Genomic DNA, 26,569 nt, shown 5'->3' on the forward strand with positions numbered 1-26,569 from the left:
AATAAACAATTTAATAGGGAAGCAATTCTTTAAAATTAATTACAAAAATTAAATACAATATCAATAAACAATCAAATGCAGAAACAATCTCGAATAAAAAACTTAATTGTTCACAAGAATCTAAGTAAAAAAAACATAATTAATTTGTAGGAAAGCAATCAAGTAAACTTTAAATAAATAAGTAATAACTAACTTTAGATATTTAATCAAATCTTTGTTTTGTTGCTTTTAACAAAAAAGGATGGTAAATCCTAAATAAGTAAGAATTATTAAATAAAAAAATTAAAAGTTGAAAATATTAAAAATAAAACAAGTAAATAAACCAAACTTACTAATGAAATAAAAAATAAGTTACTAAGTAAAGGTTTTTTGCACAAAAAATACTGACAGGTAAAAAATATAAAAAATTAACTTTTTTGTTTTTACAAAATTTGGTAAAAAAAAAATACAAGAGACAACGGTTGTGAGTTTTTAAAGAAGTAACGATTGAAAATAATTTTATTATAATAAATTTTATTGTAATTTTATTAAAATTAATTGTTAATTGATTGTTATAGGACATTTCATTAAATAAAAAATTACTATAAAAGTAAAATTATAAAATCTAAAATAAAATAAAAATATTTTAAAATTTTTTTAAATTTTTATAAAGAACGAAATTACGAAATTTTAAAAAATAAAAATAACTTATAAAATTTTTAAAATTGTTGGGTCCACTAGCCCTCCTCCCGACTGTTTCCAGGTCTGCAAGTGAACCACGTAGCTAGCAAGGCAGCTGTAAATAGGCAAGCAAAACATGTGGACTCCAACGCCCCTACTCAGCCTCATAATTACATCTGGCCTAACCCGTCGTTTTCCATGTTGGGTGCTTTTTGTCAACAATGGAAAAAAGGAACAATTAATGTTTCCTCTGGCTTTAAGATTTGGGGCACTGGTTTTACTGATTCGAAGATATAGGCAATCTTATTATTTATAGATAATAGCTCTTCCTATAATGAATATAAAATCTTATTAAGATCTCACTTATTATCCATAATAAAAATAATAATAAAAGCAAAAATGGTTGAAGGGTCTAGTTTGAAACATAGTAGTAATGCAGGGTGTATTGTATAATTTGTTTTTGAGTTCGAGTTTTAAGATATAAAGATGTGATATGTAGAATAGATAAAAAAAATTATTTAAAATGTATAGATTATGATTTATGATACACAACAAATATATGATGTTTTTGGAGAAAAAAAAGTTTAATCAAGGCAAGGTAATTAAGGGAAACTTCGCTAATAAGAAAGTTGGAAAGAATTAGTAAAAATTATGCTTCTTTTGTTCCATTTTTTTTGTCTATTTTTCCCTTTGAAGGTCTTGAAATGATTTTTTTTAAAATTTTTTTGAATGCCCAATATATATCTTTTTTTTAATATTACAAATTTTTTGACAATAAAATGTATTTTTATTAATCTTATAAAAATTCTAAATTTATAAAAAAAAAAAACTGGATTTTTTTAATCATATACACTCAACCGCACCGCCTTTGTCATCCCATTAGACTTTTTATTTGGCTTATCTACAGGAAACTGGCAAGTGGCAGCTATTGCTTATCTTTGAGAGTCCTCGGAGTCTACAGATAGAGTTGTGGCCTTTTTGCCTTCTTGTTTTTTTGCATTTTTCTTCTCTTTTTCTTGCTCTCTTTGTATTCCATAAATCTTGCATTTAAACACACAAAAAAGAGAGTGTACTGCTTGTTGCAATTGGTTCAGTGTCTCCAGTTTTGAAGGATTGAACCCATCCTTGGATCTTTGAGAAGTTTCCTTTTTCAGGTAACTTTGCATTGTCTTGATTTCCTGCTTTGTCTCTTACACTCTTTCTGTTCATAGCTACGCACATTTCCTAGTTAGTAACATTCCCAAGTGATGGCTTTCCAAAGAAGTGATGATTGAGAGATGAAGTCATCATTCAGGACTCAGAATCGCAACTAAGTTCCATGAGCACCAGTAAAAGATCTGAAAGTGACAGCATTATCTACCCAAGCAAGGGAACATCACTGTACCTCAAAAGGGTTATTCATTTTTATTTTTCCTGTTCCCTCCATGGTTGGTTTTCAACCAAATTCAGTTGACATGAAGTTTACCATGAGTCATAAACTTGCATTCTCTTGAGCTTTTTCACCAATCCAACTTAAAAAATGCAGGGCAAGAATTTGGCAGGGTTGTGAGCATTTTCTGTCAAAGATGAGGACAGCGGTTATTGGAGGTGGGATTAGTGGACTGGTATCAGCCTATGTTCTTGCCAAATCAGGTGTGAATGTGGTGCTTTATGAGAAGGAAGATTACTTGGGTGGCCATGCCAAGACTGTTAACTTCGATGGTGTTGATTTAGACCTTGGTTTCATGGTCTTTAATCGTGTAAGTTGCACATTTCTCTCTTTCTCCTTCTGCTTATTTTTAACAGCTACCGTGTTCTTAATTACCATTTTAGAAAATTAAAAAAAAAGTACATGTAATTAACTTGTCTTTCTTTTGGGTTTGGTAAGTTTGTATTTATTGTATCTATACTTTGCCTCTATGCTTGGTATAGATGCCTTTATTGTTGTGGCGGCCGAACCTTATCTTTTTCTATAGTTTTCGCCATTTGCAGAGGGACTCTTTGCTTTTCTTCAACTTAACTCGTTTTCATGCATGGAGTAAATTTTGCTGGATTATGGCCATACATCATCAACTTGACCCAACACTAGTACTGCTTGTACGGCTTTAAAAAAACACACGTGAAAGTTTGTTTTTAAATGGTTGCAACTTGCAAATACCCATCTTTTGTACCAAAAAAGGTTAATGGTTAAGCAATTTCCACGTTTCAGATTCTCCATATCATTAGTTTTTAAATCCTAAGAGATTATGTAGTTTTGAATAAGGGAAAACAGAAAAGGGTAAAAAGAAATACTACCGTTGGCGAGATAGAGTAGAGGAAAGTATAAGGGGATGCAAGTTTAGGAGAAAAGTAGAAGAAAAGGACAAGACGAGAGAGGGAGAATGGTCACTTTCCTGTTAGATTTAGAATAATAATTTTGGTTGGATAATTCTATTAGATGGTTGGTCCAAGATTTTTCTTTTGGTGATTGTTGGTGAGATTGGCAAGAGGATTTTATGTTGATAATAATATATCAGTAGCGGTGGTTGCCACAAAAGAAAATGCCTGATTGCCCTGTATTGAAGCCCATGCCATTTTGTTGGATCTTTAAATCAGGGGGTTTTGGGGTTATTGTTGCCTCCTTTCTTGTCTTTCTTTCTGGTAGTTTGTTAACAAAATTATAGATTAGTGGCCCAATCAATTAATGTATAAACTCAGGCTTGAACCCAGAAAGAAAAATGTTTTTCTAGTTTGTCTTCAGGCTGAGCCTGGTGCATTACAGCATCCTATCCATGCCCATTCGACCAAAATCAAAATATTAATGAGACATCAGGACAAGATCTGCAGCAAAAGGGAGAAAAAAAGAAGATAATGCCAATAAGTTTTATATAATTTATGAGATCTATGTCTGACAGTTTTCAATTTATTTATTTTTCTTAATTCTTTGTTGTGTGGACTGATAATTTTCAGTATAGAATTTAGAAAGCATGAGGGGCTGGCTTGGGTTGGCTTAGGCTTTAATAACTTGGCATCTCTCTTTTGAGAATATTATCTGATTGGTTATTTGATATTACGAAAATCATCCCATCACTCACCATTTGCAATTCATCAAGAATTTATGAGTGATTTCCTTCATACTAATTAATATCGAGGTAACAGTAGTTAGGGGGTTAAGAACGTAGTCTTAGCAAACAATAGATTCTGTCCCAAAGATTTAAGAGACCTTGAGCCTTGAATTTCATGTTCATCTACCATTTTAATGGGAGTAATTGCTTATAAGGTTTGTGATGGAATTTAAAGGGGTATGACCTCCAACCAGTGACCAAAGGAAAACCAATTGGATGCTTTAAGTACGGTATCAAGAAATTTAGCCTTTGTTCATCATTACCATGGCTCCTAGCTGAAATTATTTTGTTATGTGTTCTAACAGCAGGGTCAATAAGTAAAGGGATTTTGATCAATAACATTGGATTCCAAGGCCTTTTTCCAAGTCAAATTAAGAACAGATGGGAAAATGTCTTCCATGGTGGCAAAGAATACTTTGTTATATGGGAATATACAGTCAAAACTTTTTCTTTGTTAAGCTATGGGTTCATAATAATAAGTGGATGTTCATGCAATATGTGTTTTCTTGTTCTGCCATTACTTTTGGCAGGTAACATATCCAAATATGATGGAGTTCTTTGAGAGTCTTGGAGTTGATATGGAGGCATCTGATATGTCTTTCGCAGTGAGCCTGGATGAAGGCAAAGGCTGTGAATGGGGCAGCCGAAATGGTTTGTCTAGCTTGTTTGCAAAGAAAATGAACATCTTGAATCCTTACTTTTGGAAAATGCTTAGAGAAATTAGCAAGTTCAAGGATGATGTTATTAGGTGAGCAATGACAAGACACCTTCCATTAGTCATTGTGGAATCTCAACTTCCTATATTAGATCATCTGATCACTTCCGATTTTCATATCTTTTACTTTTGTGCAGTTATCTTGAAGTGCTTGAGAACAACCCAGATATTGATCGCAATGAAACATTGGGACAGTTCATTGAGTCACGGGGTTACTCTGAATTATTTCAGAAGGCTTATCTGGTGAGATCAGAAACTCTCCACATTCAGTGTGCTTTTCTTTATGTCAGAATCAACTTGTTTCACTGTAAGTCACCTTAATAGCAAATAGCAATGACAATGTTATAGTTCTGTAGGTACCGATATGTGGTTCAATATGGTCCTGCCCTACAGAAAGAGTTATGGGCTTTTCAGCTTTCTCTATTCTTTCATTTTGCCGCAACCATCATCTACTTCAGGTATATTCTTATATAAATGAAGTATCACAAGTGTTTGTGAGAATATGCATGTGATATTGGTTTGTGTCATCCTAGAACTTTTTCGACAATCAGTTCATAATATTACTTTGGCTATCTTTGTAGCTCTTTGGACGGCCACAGTGGATGACTGTTAGATGGCGTTCACATCGTTATGTCAACAAGGTGCTAGTTTGCCTTTTTATTTCCGCTTCTTAGATTGAACTAAACTCTACTGCTTAAATAATTTGTCTTCAAAATATCCAAATTCATTGTCACATGCATCAGTTGTAAGCTCAAAATATGTTGTTTTACTGTTTGCTCATTGGCAAAATGTTTTCAGGTCAGAAAAGAGCTGGAGAGCAGAGGTTGTCAAATAAGAACTGGTTGTGAGGTACATTCTGTTTTGACCACTGCTGAAGGTGAGAGTAACTTGATTTCTCCTCTGCAATCAACTGTCTGTTAAAACCATACAAATATGGAAGACATGGCATTTTTCTTGAGACTGTTCTCATGTCAGAAACCTTTTATGGTTCTCCTGGTAATTGTAAAGGTTTATTACAGGTTGCACTGTATTATGTGGAGATGACTCCCAAGAAACATATGAAGGATGCGTAATGGCTGTTCATGCACCAGATGCTTTGAGATTGTTAGGAAACCAAGCAACATATGATGAATTGAGAGTACTTGGTGCTTTCCAATATGTTTATAGGTACCTCTCTTTTGCATTAGATCTCTCTTATAGATTAATAATCTTTGCTCCAAGTTGCAAAAACTGCTAGAATGTTTCTATTATTTCCTGTATTAAACACATAATATCGCCGAAATTTTATGCAATTATTGTCTGAAATATTTCCATTTACATAAATTCCTGTCAGTACCGTGAAAGAGTTGTTTAACGTCTATTAAACACTTCCACTATTTTTTTCTTTTTATCGTCTAAAATTAGGGTTTTAGAAGTAAACATGTTAATGAAAAAGTTCAACATGAAAGAAATAACCATGGAAAAGTAGTTGATAGATAATAACTTCCTTTTCCCCCCCCTCTTTTGATCATGAGTCATATATGATTCTGAGAAGTGAGCTATCGAAAATCGATGTACCTCTCATTTTGTATGGTTTCTCAAGTCAATTTTGCACAATCGCTTGTGATTCTCTATTGGCAGTGATATTTTTCTTCATCGTGACAAAAATTTAATGCCCAAAAACCCGGCAGCATGGAGTGCATGGAATTTTCTTGGAAGTACAGACAAGAAAGTATGTTTGACATACTGGCTTAATGTTCTTCAGGTAAGTAATATTATCTCTTTGCTTACATATTCCGCTGCCTGCAGCCATATTTTTTAATAAAGGAATGTGTAATGGTAGTCTCAATTAAGTACTTTTAGCCCTGGATGCAAGTACTCATAATTTGATCTAAACTTCAAAACTGAAGACAATGTGTGGTTGCTTGTATTATTTTGGGACAAAAATACCAGGGGGAAAGTTTTAGAGCTTCCACCAGATAATAACAATGTTACAATATAGGAAGTAAGGTTGAAGGAAATAAAGTACTGCAGGAAATTTTAGAGCTGCCACTTATTAGTAATTTGTAGTCTGCAAGGAAATTAAGTACTCCTATGCTGTTTAAATGGTCTAATATAGTATGCCATGTATGAACCTGCAGAATCTTGGAGAAACAAGCCTACCTTTTCTTGTAACTCTCAATCCGGATTATATTCCACAACAAACCTTGCTTAAGTGGAAAACAGGCCATCCAGTTCCATCTGTTGCTGCGACAAAAGCTTCTCTTGAGCTTGATCAGATTCAAGGGAAGAGAGGAATTTGGTTCTGTGGAGCATACCAGGGTGAGCAGATTTGGTTATAAAAGAGCCTTCACGGACTGTCTTTGTTTTGTTAATCACATTTGATTTTTCAAATTTTCTTTCATCAGTTTTATGTGTAAATACATCTGAGCTAAAGTAAATTTGAATATGGATAAATATGTTTCCACGAAGTGTAAATTGTAACTAAAGCATCCCTGTTGGCAGTTAGCAATCCATAGTCTTTTAATTTGCTGATTGTCTGACATCTAGGAAAATTAGAAATAAGTATGATAATCATACTTCGTCATTGTTTTTGTCTCTGAGAGATATCATATGGTGATTTGATGCATGTTTTCATTTAAAAGATGTATGCCATAACTATTTTCTTTTATCTGGCAAACTTTCAGATATCTATATGTTTGTTCATTGACTTTTCTATATAATATCTTTTGGCTGAGGCTAGGAAACTTTGTTTTCACTAATTCACCATAGTAATTTAAGTCACTTTCCTTTCAGGCTATGGCTTCCATGAAGATGGATTAAAGGTAACTGTGGTTAGCTGTAAAATTTCATCTTCTCAGGATGCATTGCAATAATCTCTCATCTTACCATGTTATCAAACTAATGGCTGTTGATGTCACATATTAGTCAAATGCTTTCCTGATGCATTTTTCACTAAGTTTGTTACTTTTCTAAAAGAATTTATTTAGTAGAATGCAGTTCACAAGTGAGGTTCACTTCTTTCCAGGCTGGGACGGTTGCTGCAAATGGTGTGCTGGGGAAAAGTTGTTCTATTCTGAGCAATCCAAAACATATGGTACCCTCTTTGGTGGAAACAGGGGCACGCCTTTTTGTTACTAGATTCCTCAGTCATTTTATATTAACTGGCAGTGTTATGTGAGTTCTTAAAAGGTCTTATCATTCTTTTTTTTTTTTTTCATTTCTGATTGTTGTTATTTGTACTAATGTACGTATACTTGCCGATTTTTTTTTTGAAAAGCATTCACAAACTTTCATTGAAATAAAGGGAATGAAACATTCTCTTTCCAACATTACAGCAACGGTACACCATCACAGAATCCAGGAATATTGTTTGATATACCCTCCTAGTATATACTTAGTGTATCTCTCCAATATCCCCAAACATGGTTACCCCCTTCCAGATTCTCAAAAAATTCCCTACCTACATTTACAAGAATATTTATCAAAAAAGACAGTCCCCTTACACTACAATTTCCCAGGGGACATGTACTAGATTTTACCCATTTTCCTGTAAAAAAAAAAAAAAAAAAACCAGCAGCAGTGTTAGAAAGACTTTTACAATGAAAAGCCGTAGACAATTATTAGCAACTAATACTGTTAATTGTTTCATCTGAAGCTGTATTATCCATTGCAAAAAAATATATTCAATTAGTGCTAATTGTGAGGCATTTATCCTGTTCATTATCCTTATGATTCTTTTCTGCTGTACTCAGCCTGCATAAATAAGTTCAATGTGCATGGTATGAACTGGCTAACTTGTTCACATCTCTTCATTCAGTATGAGCAAGCTAGCTATGTTTAGATGTCTGCATCTTATTCGAATAAAAGCAGTAGCCCTCGGACTTTTCCAGTGCCTTTATGCTGTTGATTCATTTAACCATTGTGAGTTTATACATTTAATTGACATCTTGTACTTTTTCCATGAGCAGTTTATTGGAGGAAGGTGGCACAATGTTTACCTTTGAGGGAACTAGCACAAAATGTCCTCTAAAAACTGTGCTTAAAGTTCACAATCCACATATTTACTGGAAGGTAAATACTTTTGAAATCAATTGTTCATGGAAAATAACATGGAATGATACATTATTATGTCAAACAATGTAAGTTATTATACAAAAAATTTAAGGACATGATTTCGTTATGCACGATATTTCAGCAATTGATGAGCACTAAAATTGCTTGTCAGGTTATGACAGAGGCAGATCTAGGCCTTGCAGATGCATATATCAATGGAGAATTTTCTTTTGTTGATAAAAAAGAGGGTCTTCTAAATCTTATCATGGTAATAAAATTCACAAGAGCCTAGAAATGGCAAAGAGATATACCTACTGGTATTTACTTTCATAGGGTTTTCCTTGTTCACTGCAGATTCTCATTGCCAACAGAGATTTGAACTCCTCCAACTCAAAACTGAGTAAGCAAAGGTATCCTGTTACTTGTAAACCACAAGAATACAGTATTTGTATATTCTTCCTAAATCCCAGTTGATTTAGTATCTGACTCTTTTGCTTTAGGGGTTGGTGGACGCCTTTGTTGTTTACAGCTGGTTTAACATCTGCAAAGTATTTCTTGAAGCATGTCTTAAGGCATAATAGTCTTACACAAGCTCGTAGGAACATTTCTCGTCATTATGACCTGGTATGAGGCTATGATTATCAAGTTCCCTATTGTTACAAAAGACTTGGTGCTTCAGAAAGAAAACACCAAATGAAGAAAACATATATACTGAACTTATTTTGTATCATGAGAACCAATAAGGTTGTACTATGATTGATATGGAACACACAAGTATACCAGTGTGTCGTATGCTCAATATGTATATATCCGATGTTATCTGTGCAGTTTTGTGAAATAAGCAATTGTTTCGAATTTCTCTATTTTCTTTTGGACCATAATTTGCACTTATTATGACATACCAAATGCTTATAATTGGTCTCTGGTTTGTGTTGCTAGAGTAATGACCTTTTTGCTCTATTCTTGGATGAGACAATGACATACTCCTGTGCAGTGTTTAAGGTTAGTTTCTCTGTCAATAAGAATAAAAGAAACTTTCTTACTTGGCATTTTGTGTAATTATTTATTAAATAGGATCCTTGGTAACTATTTTGCGTGTGTTATAGACAGAAGATGAGGATTTGAAAGATGCACAACAGAGAAAGATCTCTCTTCTGATTGAAAAAGTAAGTCGTATCAGTAATAATATCATCATATTTTGGACTTTCTTACCATAGCCTGCCCTTTATCAAATTGTCCTTCTAATGTTCCAGGCAAGAATTGATAGTAAGCATGAAATACTTGAGATTGGGTGTGGTTGGGGAAGCTTAGCTATTGAGGTTGTCAAACGAACCGGATGCAAATATACTGGCATTACTTTGTCCGAGGAGCAACTAAAATTTGCAGAAAATATTGTTAAGGAAGCTAGACTTCAGGTATCTATCTATCTCATGAATAACACCGACTTGCTATAAATCTATATATATATATATGTATAAATGTACGTATGTATGTATATTCTTTGTCATGTTAAAATTGTTTTCCATTTGTTGCTCCTGAGCTCTTCCATATCTTCTGCATTAACATGCCTGCAAGCAGTAAAATACTGACCAACTTTATCTTGTAGCGTATTGTCGTGTCTGGCTATGTTTATTTAGCAATTAAAACTTCAGTGCAGTCATGGCTGTTTTGTGAGTATCAGCCTTAGCACCAGTTTCTGAAGAAAAGTAATGTATGCCTCTGGCTATTGCATATGATGACCTTCAGGGTTCTTACTTCTTAGCCATCAATATCTCTGCATTTTCTAGAATGACATCATTTACAATTTAGCTTTCTTGGAGTCAAATTCACAAAGTTTAACTTTGGTATCAGGACAATATAAGATTTCAACTCTGTGACTACCGACAATTACCCAGCACCAACAAGTATGACAGAATAATATCTTGGTAAGTTCTTTTGCCGCCAACTTTTACGATTATAGTACCAAACAAAAACCATAACTCGATTTGGTCATGTCCAGTGAGATGGTTGAAGCTGTTGGCCATGAATACATGGAGGATTTCTTCAGTTGCTGTGAGTCGGTGTTGGCAGAAGATGGACTTCTTGTTTTACAGGTAATTATAATTTGAGCAGAAACAAAAGAATTTGTGCCTGTTAAGAAAGAATGAAGAACAAATAAATTTTTGCAGAGAAGCACTGTAATCACACGACAGTAGTTTATTCCAGTAAGACTTATATTCAATGTATAAAGTCAGAAGATACATCAACCTTAGTGTTAGGTAAGCTAAATGAATTTTCAAACACAAGTTGCAAAGACCCTGTCTGCCACTATCAGCTTAACAAAAAGTATCGTATGAAGCACTTGATCTTCCAATAAGCTTTTAGCATTCAAAAGGGACCTTATGGTCCCAAAATTCCTTGAAGTAGGCTCAACTTCCTTACATTTTCAGTATTTAGCCATGATAATTACTTGATTTGTTTTGTTTTCAAACACCTATGCTAATGGTTGGGGTGGTTCATGCATGTTTCTATTAGTTCATATCTATACCAGAAGAGCGCTATGATGAGTACAGGCGAAGTTCAGATTTTATCAAGGAATACATATTCCCCGGTGGATGCCTACCTTCATTGACTAGGATAACATCAGCCATGAGTGCTGCATCTAGACTATGGTATAATGCATTATTCCTTTGTAAAAATATCTGTAGATAGCCATTTGTTGTTTTTGTTATAGTATCTTTTTGGTTATATATCCAGAAAACTAAAGGAAGTTGTGCAATTGTAGTGTGGAGCACGTGGAAAACATAGGGCTTCACTACTACCAAACTCTTAGACATTGGAGAAAGAATTTCTTGGAGAAGCAGAGGTATGCCATTGCGTCCCTCTATCTCTCATGCAAAGAAGTTGATATAAATGAGACATACATTTTTCGGAAATTATTCTGCGTAATTAACTGAAAACCTGCATTTTAATTCTGGGCCATTTCATATCTTGTTCTTTTAGCAAAATCCTTGCTTTGGGATTCAACGAGAAGTTCATTCGGACATGGGAATATTATTTTGATTATTGCGCAGCTGGTTTCAAGTCAAATACCCTTGGAAATTACCAGGTGAATTTCTGGCACTGGCACATATATTCTCTTGCAAATTATCGCTGGTAATGCCATCTAGGTATAATGGAGCTTCACTAACATTTGCAGGTTGTATTCTCACGCCCTGGAAATGTTGCTGCACTTGGCAATCCATACAAACGTTTCCCTACAGCATCTTAAAATTCTTTTTCTCTACAATAATCACAAAGCAAATCAAAACTGCTTGCAAGCTTCCTTTTCCCCTTTCTTCTTTATTATTTCCACAATAAATGTACGTCGCCCAATCAGGCATTAACATTCGTTGAACTGATCACTACAAGATTAACTTCATTCAAATAAAAAAAAGAAAAGAAATGTCATTGGCATATATATATTTGTCGAGGCATTGCCTGATATCTTTTACACTTGGCCTATATATTTTTTGGGGTGGTGGGGGGCATGCTTTAGGATAATTAACCTCATTATATGCTTTAGACATATTTTGAAGAGTTATTAAAAAACATATATATAATAAATAAAAAATTTTAAAAATTTGATATATCGTGACTCATAAATATATTATCTTTCGTCTTTAATTAAAAAAAATATTAATAAATAAAAAATTTTAAAAATTTTGAAGGTACAGTTTTCTTTCGTGTTACAATTCACACTAACTTCTATGAGGTATTATCCGTTTTGATCCACTGATCTCACGATTTTGTCTCACAAAAAATACCTTACAAGTTAAGGTAGTGTGAACTTTTATATTTTTAGTATCATTCTAGTATATAGCTACTGTGGGATTCATGACTACCCTCTCTAAGATCACGACATTCATCTTTACTCCTCTTTGAGAGTTTTTTTTCGATGTGAGACCTTATGGCTCACCTGTTGGGAGCATTATCTTGAAGATGTGGGATTCATGTCTACGTAAAAATCGTGACATCATCTCTCACTTTGACAAGGATTTACTGTCCTCAGTAGCACATGGGTAATACTCAGAGTCGATTCTGATACCAATTGTTACTATTCACACCAACTCCTGTGAAGTATTGTTCGCTTTGATCCGCTGCTTCATAGTTTTATCCCACAAAAAATGCTTTACAGGGGTTAGTGTAGACCATAATAATTGGTATCAAAGCGAATTTTAAGTATTAACAATGTGTCATTGAAAATAGTGGATCTTTGTTGAAATGGGAGAGGATGTTACGGTTTTTGCGTATACGTGATCTCATATTATTGAGATAATGCTCTTAACAGTTGAACTATAAAATTCACATCGAAAAGAAATTTTTAACATAGAATAAGGGTGGATGTTATTGTCTTAAAAATGAGAGTAATAAATCTCATATTGATTATGTACTAGAGTGATATTATAAATATAAATATTCACATTATCTTTAATTTATGAGACTCTTTTTGTAAAATAAAATCGTAAAATTAACAGATTAAAACGGATAATAACTCTTAAAAATTGACGTTAACCGTAACACTTACTCCTTTACAGCCTCAATATGTACCCCTCACACGTTAGCGCCCCTGTAGTGTTTTCTGTCTTTTAGCTATGACTTTTGCAGCAATAATTGCAGCTGCAAATGTCATTAAAAATCAAAAAGATATATGTTAAATATTAATTAATGGAATAATGTTGCAATTAAAAAAACATGTGCAGAAACTATTCATGTTTCAATTATTACTGCAAAAGTCATTAAAAATGACAAAGATATATGTTAAATATTAATTAATGGAATAATATTGCAATTAAAAAAACATGTGCAGAAACTATTCATGTTTCAATTATTACTGCAAAAGTCATTAAAAATGAAAAAGATATATGTTAAATATTAATTAATGGAATAATATTGCAATTAAAAAAACATGTGCAGAAACTATTCATGTTTCAACATGTTTAGAATATCCAAGCTTGGAGCTATAAAGCGGGAAGGAACCCCTTCTATTTTGCTCTCACACACACTTCCTTTGTCTTCTCCAAACTCCCATACTCGAGCAAAGCATATACAACAACTTTACACAGATCCCAGGCAGCAGACAGGTACGTTAGCATCGAAATGACTGCATGCATTTTTCAAAGTTTTTAAGTGCTTTATTATTGTTATCATGTTCAGTTTTCTGCATGCACCAACACATGTGACGTCTGACTGACATGCAGAATACTACAGGATGAGGGTGGCTGTGATCGGAGGTGGGATTCGAGGGCTGGTTTCAGCCTATGTTCTTGCCAAAGCAGGCGTTAACGTGGTGGTCTACGAGAAAGGGAAGCAATTTGGTGGCCATGCCAGGACTGTTAACTTCCATGCCATTGATTTAGACCTTGCCTTCATGTTCCTCAATCCAGTAATAACTGGCTCCATCTTCTCTTCTGTTTTGCTCTCAAGTTAGAACTCAAAACATCTCATTTTTCTCTAAAGTAGATATACTACTTGATTACTATACGTTTTCGCTTTTTCTTTTAAAGAAATTTATTCAAGAATATTCTTATATTTAAATAATTACCATATGTTTGTTTGTTTGAACGTATTTATTAATATGTAGTGTTTTTTTTAATAAAAAAATCAAATTTCAAATAATTTATTTCTTTTTAGAATTGGATTTTTTATATGTTTTTCGGGTTTTTCTTTAAATATATAAAACCATTAGATTTCAATCCATTATCATACGAAGATGTATAAAAAATATAATAAAAAAACCCCTTTTAACATTACGGGAGTAATTTTATAATTAATTTGTAATTTTGTTGAAAAAATTAAATTAACGAGGAGTACAAGTCATGAAAGGTAAGTTTGTTTTCCAATTATAGCATGCTGAATTTATTTTTACCTTCAGTAATTTTAATCAACAAGCATGTCAAATCAAGTGAATTTGACTTGACAAGGCCGCCGTATCTTTTTCTTCATCATTGTGGATATAATACTATTTTTTCCCACCTTTTTTTGAAAATATTAATAAAAAAAGAAAAAAAAGGTTATGTTATATTGACAAGATACCATCTTGTCTCACTTTTTATTAATTGAAATAAAAAAATTTAGAAATTGACATAATCCACAGGCCCACAACACAGCAACAATATGCCATGGCTGTTTAACTATTCAAATAAATTAATATTAAAGCAGATCACAACTATCTAAATATATATATATAATAAAGTTTTGCTTATTTGAACGTGATCTTGTCGGAGTATCTTTTGTCTTGTAAATATTTGCTTTACATGAATATCTTACTCAATCAATTTAAACATAATATTTTAAAAAGTTTATGATTTATTTTAAAATATTTAAATAAAATTTTGTTTTTATATTATATTTAATTAAATTTTTATATTTTTATTTTAAATTAAATAGATCTAGTCACTTAATTATTATTAATCAAAACATAATTTGTTATTTTTTTAATGTTATGTGATGTTGATATGATATTGATATGAATAATGAAAAAAACATATAATCATATCATCATACTATATAAACATGTTATGTTTTTCATCTATTATGACATGTTTGTAACATATGATATAAAATGATTAGAAATGTTATATTTTTCATCTATTATGACATGTTAACAACATATGATATAAAATGATTAAGGATGTAAACGGATTATTGTTATATGAGTATCCACAAGTATCTAACCCGATAACATAGAGTTAACATACCTTATATTCAGTTATGGGGCGGATTAAAATAAGATTATTAAAACCTAACATAGATTTGGGTAAGTTTCAAGTATTACCTTTATGATACCGTAAGCGGATATCCAACCTAATAACATAAGATTAAGGATATTTTATATTCAGTTATGGGATTAATTTGAGTAAGATTTTTAAAACTCAACATAAATTCGCATAAGTTTGAGTATCACTTTTATGATTCCCTAAACCCTTATGACATGTAGCAATACATGACACCCTAATCCCTTGTGACATGTTATGCAATTATTAGTAGAGATTAAACTACTACGAGGGTAGGAAAAATTACAAGTCTTTGTCAATTTTGCCAGCTTAAACGATTATTTAATGAATTGGGATAATTAATAAATAGTTGTTTACTAGTAAGATTTAGTTTTGGATAATGTTTTGTAATTTTATGAGAGTTTTTATAGGATTTTAAAATCTTGATAAATAAACAATTTCAATTGATTACTTCGAAAATAACAAGTACAACTCACATCTCTACATATAACAAAATAATATTTTGATTCACACAGTTAGTTAATCTTTAATTATAAAGATCTATTTAATTAAAAATAACTCCATAAAAAATAAAAATTTATTTAAAATTTTTGAATAATTAAAAAATGACCCATACATTCCGTTCAATTTAAAAATGGCCAATAAGTATAAATGCTTAATGTAAAAGGGTCCCAAGATGGTGAAAATCTATGTTCTATACACCCTTTAAATGTTAAGAATGATTTTTGGCTGGGAACAATGGAGGAATTACTACTATTTCTTTGTTTTTTTGATATTGAGCGCATTATTCTTGTTTAATTATATCTAACGACCAATTGAGGAATGGTTGGGGTAACTGTGACAGGCAAAGCATCCAAACGTGTTGGATTTCTTTACTGGCCTTGGGGTTGATGTGGAGACATCTGATGTTTCATTTTCTGTGAGCCTTGACAATGGTCAAGGCTACGAATGGGGCAACCAGAAGGGTTTCTCAAGCTTGTTTGCACAGAAGAAGAATGTGTTCAATCCTTACTTTTGGCAAATGCTTAGAGAAATTATCAGGTTCAAGGATGATGTTGTTAGGTAAGCCCTCCTGTCTTCAGTTTCAGATTGCTGGTAGTATGCATGTGAGTATCTGCATGCAATGAAATATAAAGCAGTCCACCGCTATCACAAAAATCCTCAATCTCTTGGACTCATATGATCACTTCCATTGCAGTTATCTTCAAGAGCTTGAGAACAATCCCGACACTGGTCGTAATGAAACCATGGGACAGTTTATCGAGTCACGGGGCTACTCCGAATTATTTCGGAAGGCTTATCTTGTGAGTTGCAGAAGCGTCAGTTCTGTCCCATAAAATATGCTCTTGTATTGTCCCAATTCTTAAAAGCTCTTAAAATATGTTTACAGGTCCCAATATGTTGTTCAGTATGGTCCTGCTCTGCGGAAGAAGTTATGAGCTTCTCAGCTTTCTCTACTCTTTCATTTTGTCACACTCATTATCTGTATGAGGTACGTATTTCTCATTTTTTCTAGACTAAGAAGTACTGTATGCGTTTTAAAAAGTAGTACAGTTCTTACTGACTATTCTTGTTTGCAGATTTTGGGCCGGCAGCAATGGCTGACTGTCAGAGGGTTTTCAAAGTTGGAAAATAAGGTACCAATTTGTATATATATTTTTAAACTACTTAAGTGTATGTAGCTATTCGAAAAGTATCTTCTAACTCATTTTTGGCATAAATAAAATAAGGTTAAAGACTTGCTGGAGAGTAGAGGTTGTCAATTAAGCATTGGTTGTGAGGTGCATTCTGTTTTGACTGCTGATGATGGTAAGTACTCCAAACTTCACTTAGGCAGCTCTCCCAGAGTAAGCTTTGCTTTGATCATCAGCATCCTGCAGATTCTTTGTACATTGTCTTTTACATGTGAGGCTGTTTTTTACTATGAGCCAATTTATGGAGATCCAAATATAATTGTAAAAATGGGATTACCAGGTCGCACTATAGTATGTAGTGGAGATGATTTCCAGGAAGTGTATGATGGATGTATGATGGCTGTTGATGCTCCAACTGCTCTGAGGTTATTAGGAAACCAAGCAACATTCGATGAATCGAGAATACTTGGTGCATTCCGATATGCCTACAGGTACCAGAATTCCCCTGCGACATAGTAACTGATGTGTCTAAATCTTAAAATCAATATCCCATATATCTACTGCAACTTGTGAAGAATAAATGTGCATTATTTTCAATTGAAACGATATACCAATCCCACCTAAAGAACCCCTTACTAAGAATTTTCTGCTATCGCTGATGTAATTTTCTTATTCCAACTGCTACCTGTCGAAGCTTAGTACTCTTGTCAGTAACTTGTTATTTGACTAACGTAACAATCACCACGTTGAAGAATATGCATCATTTCCAAGCCTCATAAACTGCTTAACAATCATGCCCTCGTAAACCAACAGCTGATGCACAATAATTTGTTGTCTCTGCTGGCAGCGATATTTTCCTTCATCATGATGATAATTTAATGCCCAACAATCGAGCAGCCTGGAGTTCATTGAACTTTCTCAGAAGTGCAGAAAATAAAGGATGCTTAACATACTGGCTTAACATGCTGCAGGTCTGTAACATGTTCCCTCTGAGTAAACTAAATACAAACTTATCACAATTTGGCAATAGTTCAAGAATTAGATTGGGAAGTAGAAAAGAGTCTTGTCTGTTACTGTTTATATTGTCACATCGAACTTCATAATTTCAACAATGACTGGTGGGATAGTTTGAGGTATTCCATCAAGTCTGCAGATAATGAGGAATTCTTTTTGCATCATAACCAAGTAAGCGGAAGGTGTATATTTTTAAAGAGCAAACTATTTGAACTGGAATGCCAGGTTCTTTTTAACTAGCATAAAGGAAAACGTTTCCTGAATGAATAAAGGTAGAAACAAGAAATAAAGTAGAAAGACATTCACATGCTGTGTACTTAAAAGCATAAGAAGTCAGAATATTTGAAGGAAATACTGCATATACGATATCTTGGACATTTATTAAGCTTATTTAACTATAAGATTATCTGCATTAGTTACTGCTACTAGAATCCTCTGATTCTAGCCTCAATTTGCAGAATGTTGGCAAAACAACATTGCCATTTCTTTTAACTCTTAATCCAGACTCTACACCAAAGCATACCCTGCTTAAGTGGTCAACTAGCCGCCTAATCCCCTCTGTTGCTGCATCAAAAGCTTCACTTGAGCTGGAAGAGATTCAGGGCAAGAGAGGAATCTGGTTCTGTGGTGAGATTTTTTCCATTTGAAGTTAGATGTACATATTAAGACTAGATTTTCAGATTACATACTTTTCAGTCAATATTCTGGACCACAATCATAATGAATTTAAGTTGTACTGGCTAGAAGCTAATTTTAAGGGGATGAAACTGGAAGAAAGAAATCAACTTCTTCCACCTAAATGCTTTTGTTGTTTGGAAAGGTAGAAGGTCTGTGCTGGTACTTAGACATTTTGTTTGTTTCTGTTTTAATGAATTTTACGCCTGGTATCTCAACTATATGTCACAACTTACTTCTCATGAACATCATGTTTATTTACTCAGGCTATGACTTTCATGGGGATGCAGTTGAGGTAAGAATTTCTGCTCATATCTTTTCTTACTAATGTTTCACTTTATAGCAGTTAGGTTAATGAAGTAAATGCTTCTAAGTTTACGCTGCAATTCGGTTATTTGTTCACTTATATATTATCAAACTGATTATGTAATGGATATCCCCTTTACATAGAGATGGAGGTTTACTGTGAATTTCCATGCTGTTGGTGCCAGTATTTTGATTCAAGAGATTATTGAGTAGTGAGTTGAAAACTAAGGGGCTCTTTTTCTCAGGCTGGTTTGATTGCTACATATGGTATCCTTGGAAAGCGTAACTCTGTCCTCAACAAGCCAGAAAACATGGCACCCTCACTCCTGGAAAGAGGGGCACGCCTTTTTGTTACTAGGTTCCTTCGACAATTTATATCAACTGGCTGCATAATGTGAGTACCTTGAGAATGATTACACATGTTTTCTTATCACTTCTTCTATTCCCTTTTCTAATACCCTGCTTCCAGTTAGCACCTACGAAATGCACACAACTCACAAGGTATCTTACCCCTTTTATTATCATTCTAAGACTGTTTTTGGTAACATGGTGAATTTGGTTTCCCAAGAGGATGCATACTTGAGAGTTGGATAAACTGGTTTTTTTCTTCAACCAGCAATATTAGAGCAGTTTCATCTATTTATTCACAAGGCATCATGATTTTCATTATTATTTTGACCTACATTCATTTGGTATTTCCTTTCTTATCTTGACTTCTAACTCATTACAATCTTACTGATATCTGCATTCTCTTATTTCACTGTATGTTTCTTTTGAGCTTGCTATTTTTCCTTTTCTTTATATATTGGTAACCTTGCCTTTTTACTTGAACACTGAAAATTCCATGGTGATAATTGATTCAATATGCTCTGTATCATCATCAGCTTGCTAGAGGAAGGTGGCGGAGTTTTCACTTTTAAGGGAAACATGAATAAGTGTTCTCTTAAAACTGTTCTCAGAGTGCACAGTCCCCAATTTTACTGGAAGGTATGCTTCTAAATGTGTTTGAAACTGTTTAATAGGGAATGCATGAATTATCATGTTGAACTTGAACTAGTTGATTTAAAAAACTAAGTAATCTTTTCTCCCCCTTAATTTTGAATCTTTTCATTGCCATGCATTCATACACTCTATTCCCACCAGTTTTGACAAGCAATATAAGGATTTTTCCAGGTTATGACAGAAGCTGATTTAGGACTTGCAGATGCATTTATGAATAGAGATTTCTCTTTTGTTGATAAAGAAGATGGCCTTCTGCATCTCTTAACGGTAAGATGAGAGAGGCCAAATCTGTGCCAATATATATGTGTTGCTTGATACTTCATCAGAATCTGCATTAATTCATTTTGCAGATACTCATTGCTAATAGAAACTTTGAACACTCTGTTTCAAGACTGAAAAAGAAAAGGTATGGTACAACTTTGTGAAGAATAAAAACTGTGGGACACTGATACTTGCAGTCTATTAATAAATTCAGTTTATTGTGTATTTACACTCCATTGACTACAGGGGTTGGTGGACACCTCCACTGTTCACAGCTGGTTTAGCATATGCAAAGTATTTCTTCAAGCATGTCATGAGGCAAAACAATCTTATGCAAGCTCGTAGGAACATCTCTCAGCATTATGATCAGGTATGATTTTATGACTAAATTCTATCATTTCATAATGCATTTAATTGAAAAGTTTGGAAATGAACCAGCAAACTGTTTCATGTTCCTTTTTGTCTTTCTTGACCATTCTAATGGATGGCCAATCATAGCAACTGCTTGGCTTGTCTAAATTTAACACCACCCTTCATTTGTATTACTAGTATGTAACTTTAGGAATTATTAGTTTAAACATTTTCCTTCTTTATCTATAATTAAAGATAAAACTATCCAGGATCACTAAGACTAAGACGAAGAGTCTAAGAGTACATTGTTAGTAATAATGAATATTCATGGTGAAAAGAAGCTATCTTTCTAATTTCTTTATTTTTTTTTTCAAAAGGCCTAATTTCTTTATTTTAACAGGATAGTTCTCAGCTTATTAATTCATTCCAAATGAAATCTTACAATTTTCCCTGGATTATGTTCCCAGAGTAATGACTTCTTTTCTCTATTCTTGGACGAAACAATGACATACTCCTGTGCAGTGTTTAAGGTTAGGCTCACTACGGATATTGGCTGTGCTTCGACAGTTCATAAAAGAAGGAAGCCTCTTCCATGGAATTTTTCAGCTTTTATTAACAACAAAACCTTTTTTTTTTATTTTAAAGTATAATTTATTTATTTTATAGAAGGAAGATGAAGATCTCAAAGTTGCTCAGAAGAGAAAGATTTCTGTTCTGATTGAAAAGGTGAGTTAGCAACATTATCATCAAATTTTGTATATTAAGTTCTCCAGCCATAGTCAATCCTATATCAAATTTTCCATTTCTATCTTCCAGGCAAAAATTAACAGTAAGCATGAGATTCTTGAGATTGGATTTGGTTGGGGAAGCTTAGCTATTGAGGTTGTAAAGCTAACAGGATGCAGATATACTGGCATCACTTTGTCCGAGGAGCAACTAAAATTTTCAGAAAAGAAAGTAAAGGAAGCTGGACTTCAGGTGTCTCTCTGATGAATGGCACTTATTTTAGATTTGATAAAACTCAATGGATATTGGTTTTCTTATGTGAAAACAATTAATTTCATCTGTTACTCTTGATTCCAACTTGTTGCATGTCTAAATATGATATACTCTATCTAATGACCTTCATGGTTGTTTGCCCTCTGCATCTTGCATGTTCTAGAATGATACAATATCAAAGTTGGTTTTCCTGAAATCCTTTACCTTGATATTTTACTTCAAAAAACTTCTGTCAGGACCACATTAAGTTTGAACTTTGTGACTATCGGAAATTACCGAGCAGCTACAAGTGTGACAGAATTATATCTTGGTGAGTTCTTTTAGCACCAAAAGTTATGTATCTAACCTTCAGACTCTGAAAGTAACATAATTCTAAATGCTGATCAATCCAGTGAAATGATAGAACATGTTGGCGATGAGTACTTGGAGGAATTTTTTGGTTGGTGTGAAAAAGTGTTGACAGAAGATGGCCTTCTTGTCTTACAGGTAATGGTGTTTGAAAAAGAAACAAAAGTACTTCTGCTTGTGTAACAGGTTCTTGTATATTCATGGCTGCAATTGTGGAATTTGATACCATAACACCGAGCATGATAATTAATCAAATGTTTATGAATTCACATTTCACACTTCTGATAATGATTTATGAGTTGCTTAATTCATTAATCCTTCTCCAGTTCTCATCAACATCAGATGAAGGCTATCATGACTACAGGCATACTTCAGATTTTCTCAAGGAATACATATTCCCTGGTATATGTCCACCTTCATTAGGTCGGATATCATCAGCCATGGCTGCTACAACCAGACTCTGGTATAATTAAGTAGCTGTTGTTAGACACAATTTTATAGCTAGTTGCATTCCTTTTTCTACACACTGTATATAACACTAAAGAATTCTACAAATGTAGCGTGGAGCATGTGGAAAACATAGGAAGCCAATACCACCGAACTGTGAGATTCTGGAAAAATAAGTTATTGGACAATAAGAGGTATGTCTTTGCACCTCTACTTACCACATGGAAAGAAATATATATGGTCTAAGTTTGTCACGGTCCACATCAGTTTTTGTGTATTGTTCAAGTAAAAAGGATGTTATAACATTTCTGAAAATTTGTATATATTTTGATTCTGGGGCATTCGTTTTGGTTCTTATAGCAAAATTGTTGCTTTGGGATTCAACGAGGAGTTCATTCGAATGTGGGAATATTATCTTGATTATGTGGCAGCTGGTATGAATTCAAGGACACATTTGAATTATCAGGTAAAACTTCGTACGCTCACTGCGTCTCTACTTAATCCTATTTATGGAAATCAACAGTGGAGTTACCCCCTCATTGTAGGTTGTTTTTTCGCGTCATGGATACCCTGCAGCACCCGGCAATCCAGACAAAGGTTTTTCTTCAGCACTAGACTGATTACTTCTCTGAAAGGGGACCAAACTTCTGCATCGAAAGCTGGTCGAGCTGTGGCTACTTCTTTTCTCCTTTCTGTCTTTAAATTTACATCCATCAGCTGCTGCAAAGAGGAATAAATGGCTACAGTACGATACCATACATCAGACTTAGTAGCCATAAGTTTCAGTAAACTTGTTAAATTACATTCTGTTAGAAGCAAAAATAGCTTTTGCCACATAAAGACTGTTAAGATTTTATTGCACCGATGGACGTACTCGGTCTTCAAAATCATATATCAATATTACACTGAAGTTTAACCACTCGTGACATAAATTTAAAGTAACAACTTGAGAAATTTGATATAGAACAAACATAAAACCTCAAGACGAAAAGTTATGAAAACATAGAAAATAAAGAATCTCTTATAACTAACAAATGCCTCGTTGATGAGAGCATAGCTTGATCCAACGTGGTGGGGAGAATGCAGAACGCGAATCTGGCAATTTGTCATCGATGACATAGTCCGCCTTCTTATTATCACAATTCTAGATGCCTATATCAGAGAAACTAGTTTGGGAATAAATAAAATAATTGTCCTTAGTAAAGTAAATGCAATTGGACCTGCAACCAAGGTGGTCAGCTGCTAAGACGGAGAAACTACAGCAATTCTCAAGAAACAAGGAGCGGTTACCCAACAACGAGATTTTCTCAATTTTTTATGTGCATGTCAAGCTTGAAAATCTCAAACTCTTTTGTAAAAATTGCTTGTTTAACTCTTCCATTATCATAATTGATCTGGATAAACACCACGGGTAACCATACAAAGATCGCCGTCCAAATCAACAGTATATTTTTTATGACTAAGATGAAGTGGTGCAGCGAATTCAATAGTTTTTGGAAACGGCAGTTTAAGTTTTTACATATAAGAAGTTATCCGAACCGCAAAGAAATTGTCATTGAAATAATTAATATCATCAAAAAGAAAGAGAAAAGAAATTTGAATCCATTTTTTATCACCAGGCTTTGCAAAGGCTAACAAATCTCTTCCTTGGATCTTCGGCAATTCGAGCTCAACAATAGTTTCTTTTGAAATAATATTAAAACATCGTTTGTCACTCTTCTTTTTCTCTACAAGCATCAAACAAATAGGGATTTCATCCTTGAGAGAAGCTTGTTAAGATCGACAAACTGCACCCATTCGAACACGATCTCGAATTGAGTGAGTCTTGTCCGCAATGCATCTTAAAAGATCACTTACAATGTTACCCCAGTCTTGGAAACTTTCTGCAAATTTTCTTTCAGAGGAGACATGATGAGATAGGAGAGAAGAGAATCCAACAAGTTCGTTTTCTTGTTAATTAAGGATAACATGTTAAAAGAAAAGAAAACCTTGTCCAATACCATGTTGCAATAAGGAGAAATCTTGAAGAATTACATAGGCTATGGAGAAATTTAAATTGTGTAGGTTAAATAGGTGAATAAGGTATATATATGTTACCCATTAGACCATGGACTTTTTTTATATACATATTTTGACTTTTTTTCTCCTGTTTGGTTTTTTCTTTTCTCTTATTTGGGAAAAATAAGAACATGTGAAAACTTTTTAGGAATTACATGTTTATTTTATTAATTCAATTCAATGATGCATTGCATTAAATTAAATTAAATTAATAAATATTCATATAAATAGAATTAGAATATGGAAGAGGTAGTCGGAATCGCTGCTTAGAAGGCTAAGGGTTATAGTAGACTAGATTCATCCTATTTATAGGCTAACTCTAATTAACTAATAGTATTGTAATATAGCTCTACCTAAATATAGTAACCTAAGTAGATAATAGTATTGTATAATAACTCTAATTAGATAATTTGTATAATTATCTCTAACAGTTTTATATGATCATGCTGTCAAAAGTAAATATGGGTAGTTTCTTTAATTTAACTTCTTTTCAAGTATAGCCTGATTTGTAAAATGTTGTTTAATCTAAACAATAAATCTCTCTTCTCTTCGTGACTCTACCAAGAACGATCTTAGTTACAAAGAATTGAAAACATCAGCGTACTTGTTGTCGGGCTGGTTTGATCACTACACATATTATCCTGCGAAAGCATTAACAAGCCAAAAGTACCCATGGAAAACATGGCGCGCCGTTTTGTCCTGGTTGCATGATGTGTGTACATAATTTTCTCTCAGCATTTCCTCCATTCCCCTCTTAACTTTGTTCAGTTCTTAGCATTACTGTTAAATATACTTCAATGCTTTGAACAGAACTTATCATAGGGATTGGAGGACACCTTCGCTTTTTTTAACAGCTGGTATAGCATCTGCAAAATTTTTGAGATTGGATGTGGTTGGGGAAGCTTTGCAATGGAGGTTGTCAGACAAACAGGATGCATAGATACTGGGATCACTTTATCTAAGGAACAACTAAAATTTGCAGAAATGAAAGTGAAGGAAGCTGGACTTCATGAGGTGTCTTATCTGTTGAATGATACTAATATATAGCAAATAGACTTCAATCTCAGTCATGGCCAATTGCTTAATATCAGCTCTAGCTCCATTTGCGACTCAGGGTTCTTTGTCTACTGCTTCTTCACATTTTCCAGAATGAAATTATCCAAATCTCCAGAAATCAATTCACTTGATGTTTAACCATGCGAACATTAATTTTGCTGTCAGGACCAGATTAGATTTCAATTATGTGACAATCGGTAATTACCCAACACTTACAAGTACGATAGAATCATATCTTGGTGAGTGCTTCAGCACCAAATTTGTATGTAATCAGACTCTTTTAGGTGTCAAACGACAAATACAGTAACTTCAAATGGCCATTTCTAGTGACATGATAGAAGCTGTAGGCCATGAATACATGGAGGAGTTTTTTGGTTGCTGCGCATCAGTGTTGGCAGAAGATGGGCTTACATATTTATTTTATTAATTCAATTCAATGATGCATTAAATTAAATTAATAAATATTCAAATAAATAGAATTAGAATATGAAAGAGGTAGTAGGAATCGCTGCTTAGAAGGCTAAGGGTTATAGTAGACTAGATTCATCCTATTTATAGGTTAACTCTAATTAACTAATAGTATTGTAATATAGCTCTACCTAAATATAGTAACCTAATTAGATAATAGTATTGTGTAATAACTCTAATTAGATAATTTGTATAATTATCTCTAACAGTTTTCTATGATCATGCTGTCAAAAGTAAATATGGGTTGTTTCTTTAATTTAACTTCTTTTCAAGTATAGCCTGATTTGTAAAATGTTGTTTAATCTAAACGATAAATCTCTCTTCTCTTTGTGACTCTACCAAGAACGATCTTAGTTACAAAGAATTGAAAACATCAGCATACTTGTTGTCGGGCTGGTTTGATCACTGCACATATTATCCTGCGAAAGCATTAACAAGCCAAAAGTACCCATGGAAAACATGGAGCGGCGTTTTGTCCTGGTTGCATGATGTGTGTACATAATTTTCTCTCAGCATTTCCTCCATTCCCCTCTTTGATACCCTGCTTCCTCTTGTTGCATAGCTGTTGCCTTTATAACTGACATGGCAGGAAGAGTCTGTGGAATGGTTGTTTCCTCTATTACATAATTTGGTTTGAAACGACAATGCACTGTATGGGATTAGACAAACCAGTTCTTTCTATATGTAGAACAGTTTTGTCAA

General features: G+C 33.6%; 2 protein-coding genes across 9 annotated transcripts; both read left to right on the top strand.

Moving 5' to 3' along the window:
* Window positions 1-1,567: 1,567 nt before the first annotated feature.
* On the top strand, window positions 1,568-11,934 carry LOC18603274 (uncharacterized). Of its 5 annotated transcripts, none has more exons than XM_088805247.1 (26): window positions 1,568-1,814; window positions 1,922-2,087; window positions 2,186-2,399; window positions 4,274-4,491; window positions 4,596-4,701; window positions 4,815-4,916; window positions 5,040-5,099; window positions 5,257-5,335; window positions 5,478-5,625; window positions 6,079-6,202; window positions 6,579-6,759; window positions 7,234-7,262; window positions 7,466-7,614; window positions 8,409-8,511; window positions 8,666-8,761; window positions 8,848-8,903; window positions 8,994-9,117; window positions 9,433-9,495; window positions 9,600-9,659; window positions 9,747-9,908; window positions 10,345-10,418; window positions 10,493-10,586; window positions 11,008-11,144; window positions 11,258-11,338; window positions 11,476-11,581; window positions 11,672-11,934. In XM_088805247.1, the coding sequence occupies exons 3-26, from the start codon at window positions 2,226-2,228 to the stop codon at window positions 11,741-11,743; spliced, it is 2,598 nt and encodes an 865-aa protein (XP_088661373.1). In that variant the 5' UTR covers window positions 1,568-1,814; window positions 1,922-2,087; window positions 2,186-2,225; the 3' UTR covers window positions 11,744-11,934. The 5 variants fall into 5 exon arrangements, with proteins under 5 accessions (XP_088661373.1, XP_017975248.1, XP_007035210.1 ...); XM_018119759.2 differs by having other exon boundaries at window positions 1,922-2,053; XM_007035148.3 differs by having other exon boundaries at window positions 1,925-2,053.
* Window positions 11,935-13,504: 1,570 nt separating this feature from the next.
* On the top strand, window positions 13,505-23,202 carry LOC18603275 (uncharacterized). Of its 4 annotated transcripts, none has more exons than XM_018119764.2 (25): window positions 13,505-13,595; window positions 13,723-13,897; window positions 16,093-16,310; window positions 16,447-16,552; window positions 16,639-16,740; window positions 16,829-16,885; window positions 16,979-17,057; window positions 17,223-17,373; window positions 17,730-17,853; window positions 18,355-18,523; window positions 18,838-18,866; window positions 19,123-19,271; window positions 19,762-19,864; window positions 20,051-20,146; window positions 20,230-20,285; window positions 20,387-20,510; window positions 20,959-21,021; window positions 21,158-21,217; window positions 21,308-21,469; window positions 21,727-21,800; window positions 21,883-21,976; window positions 22,165-22,301; window positions 22,399-22,479; window positions 22,646-22,751; window positions 22,831-23,202. In XM_018119764.2, the coding sequence occupies exons 2-25, from the start codon at window positions 13,724-13,726 to the stop codon at window positions 22,903-22,905; spliced, it is 2,589 nt and encodes an 862-aa protein (XP_017975253.2). In that variant the 5' UTR covers window positions 13,505-13,595; window position 13,723; the 3' UTR covers window positions 22,906-23,202. The 4 variants fall into 4 exon arrangements, 3 of the variants coding, with proteins under 3 accessions (XP_017975253.2, XP_007035214.3, XP_088661374.1); XM_007035152.3 differs by having other exon boundaries at window positions 13,519-13,595; window positions 13,713-13,897; XR_016025747.1 differs by lacking the exon at window positions 22,831-23,202 and having other exon boundaries at window positions 13,519-13,595; window positions 13,713-13,897; window positions 22,181-22,301; window positions 22,646-22,706.
* The last annotated feature ends 3,367 nt before the right edge of the window (window positions 23,203-26,569 follow it).

Source organism: Theobroma cacao, chromosome 4 (genome assembly GCF_053813885.1).
Source record: "Theobroma cacao isolate CCN51 chromosome 4, ASM5381388v1, whole genome shotgun sequence".
Taxonomy (NCBI): Eukaryota; Viridiplantae; Streptophyta; class Magnoliopsida; order Malvales; family Malvaceae; genus Theobroma; species Theobroma cacao.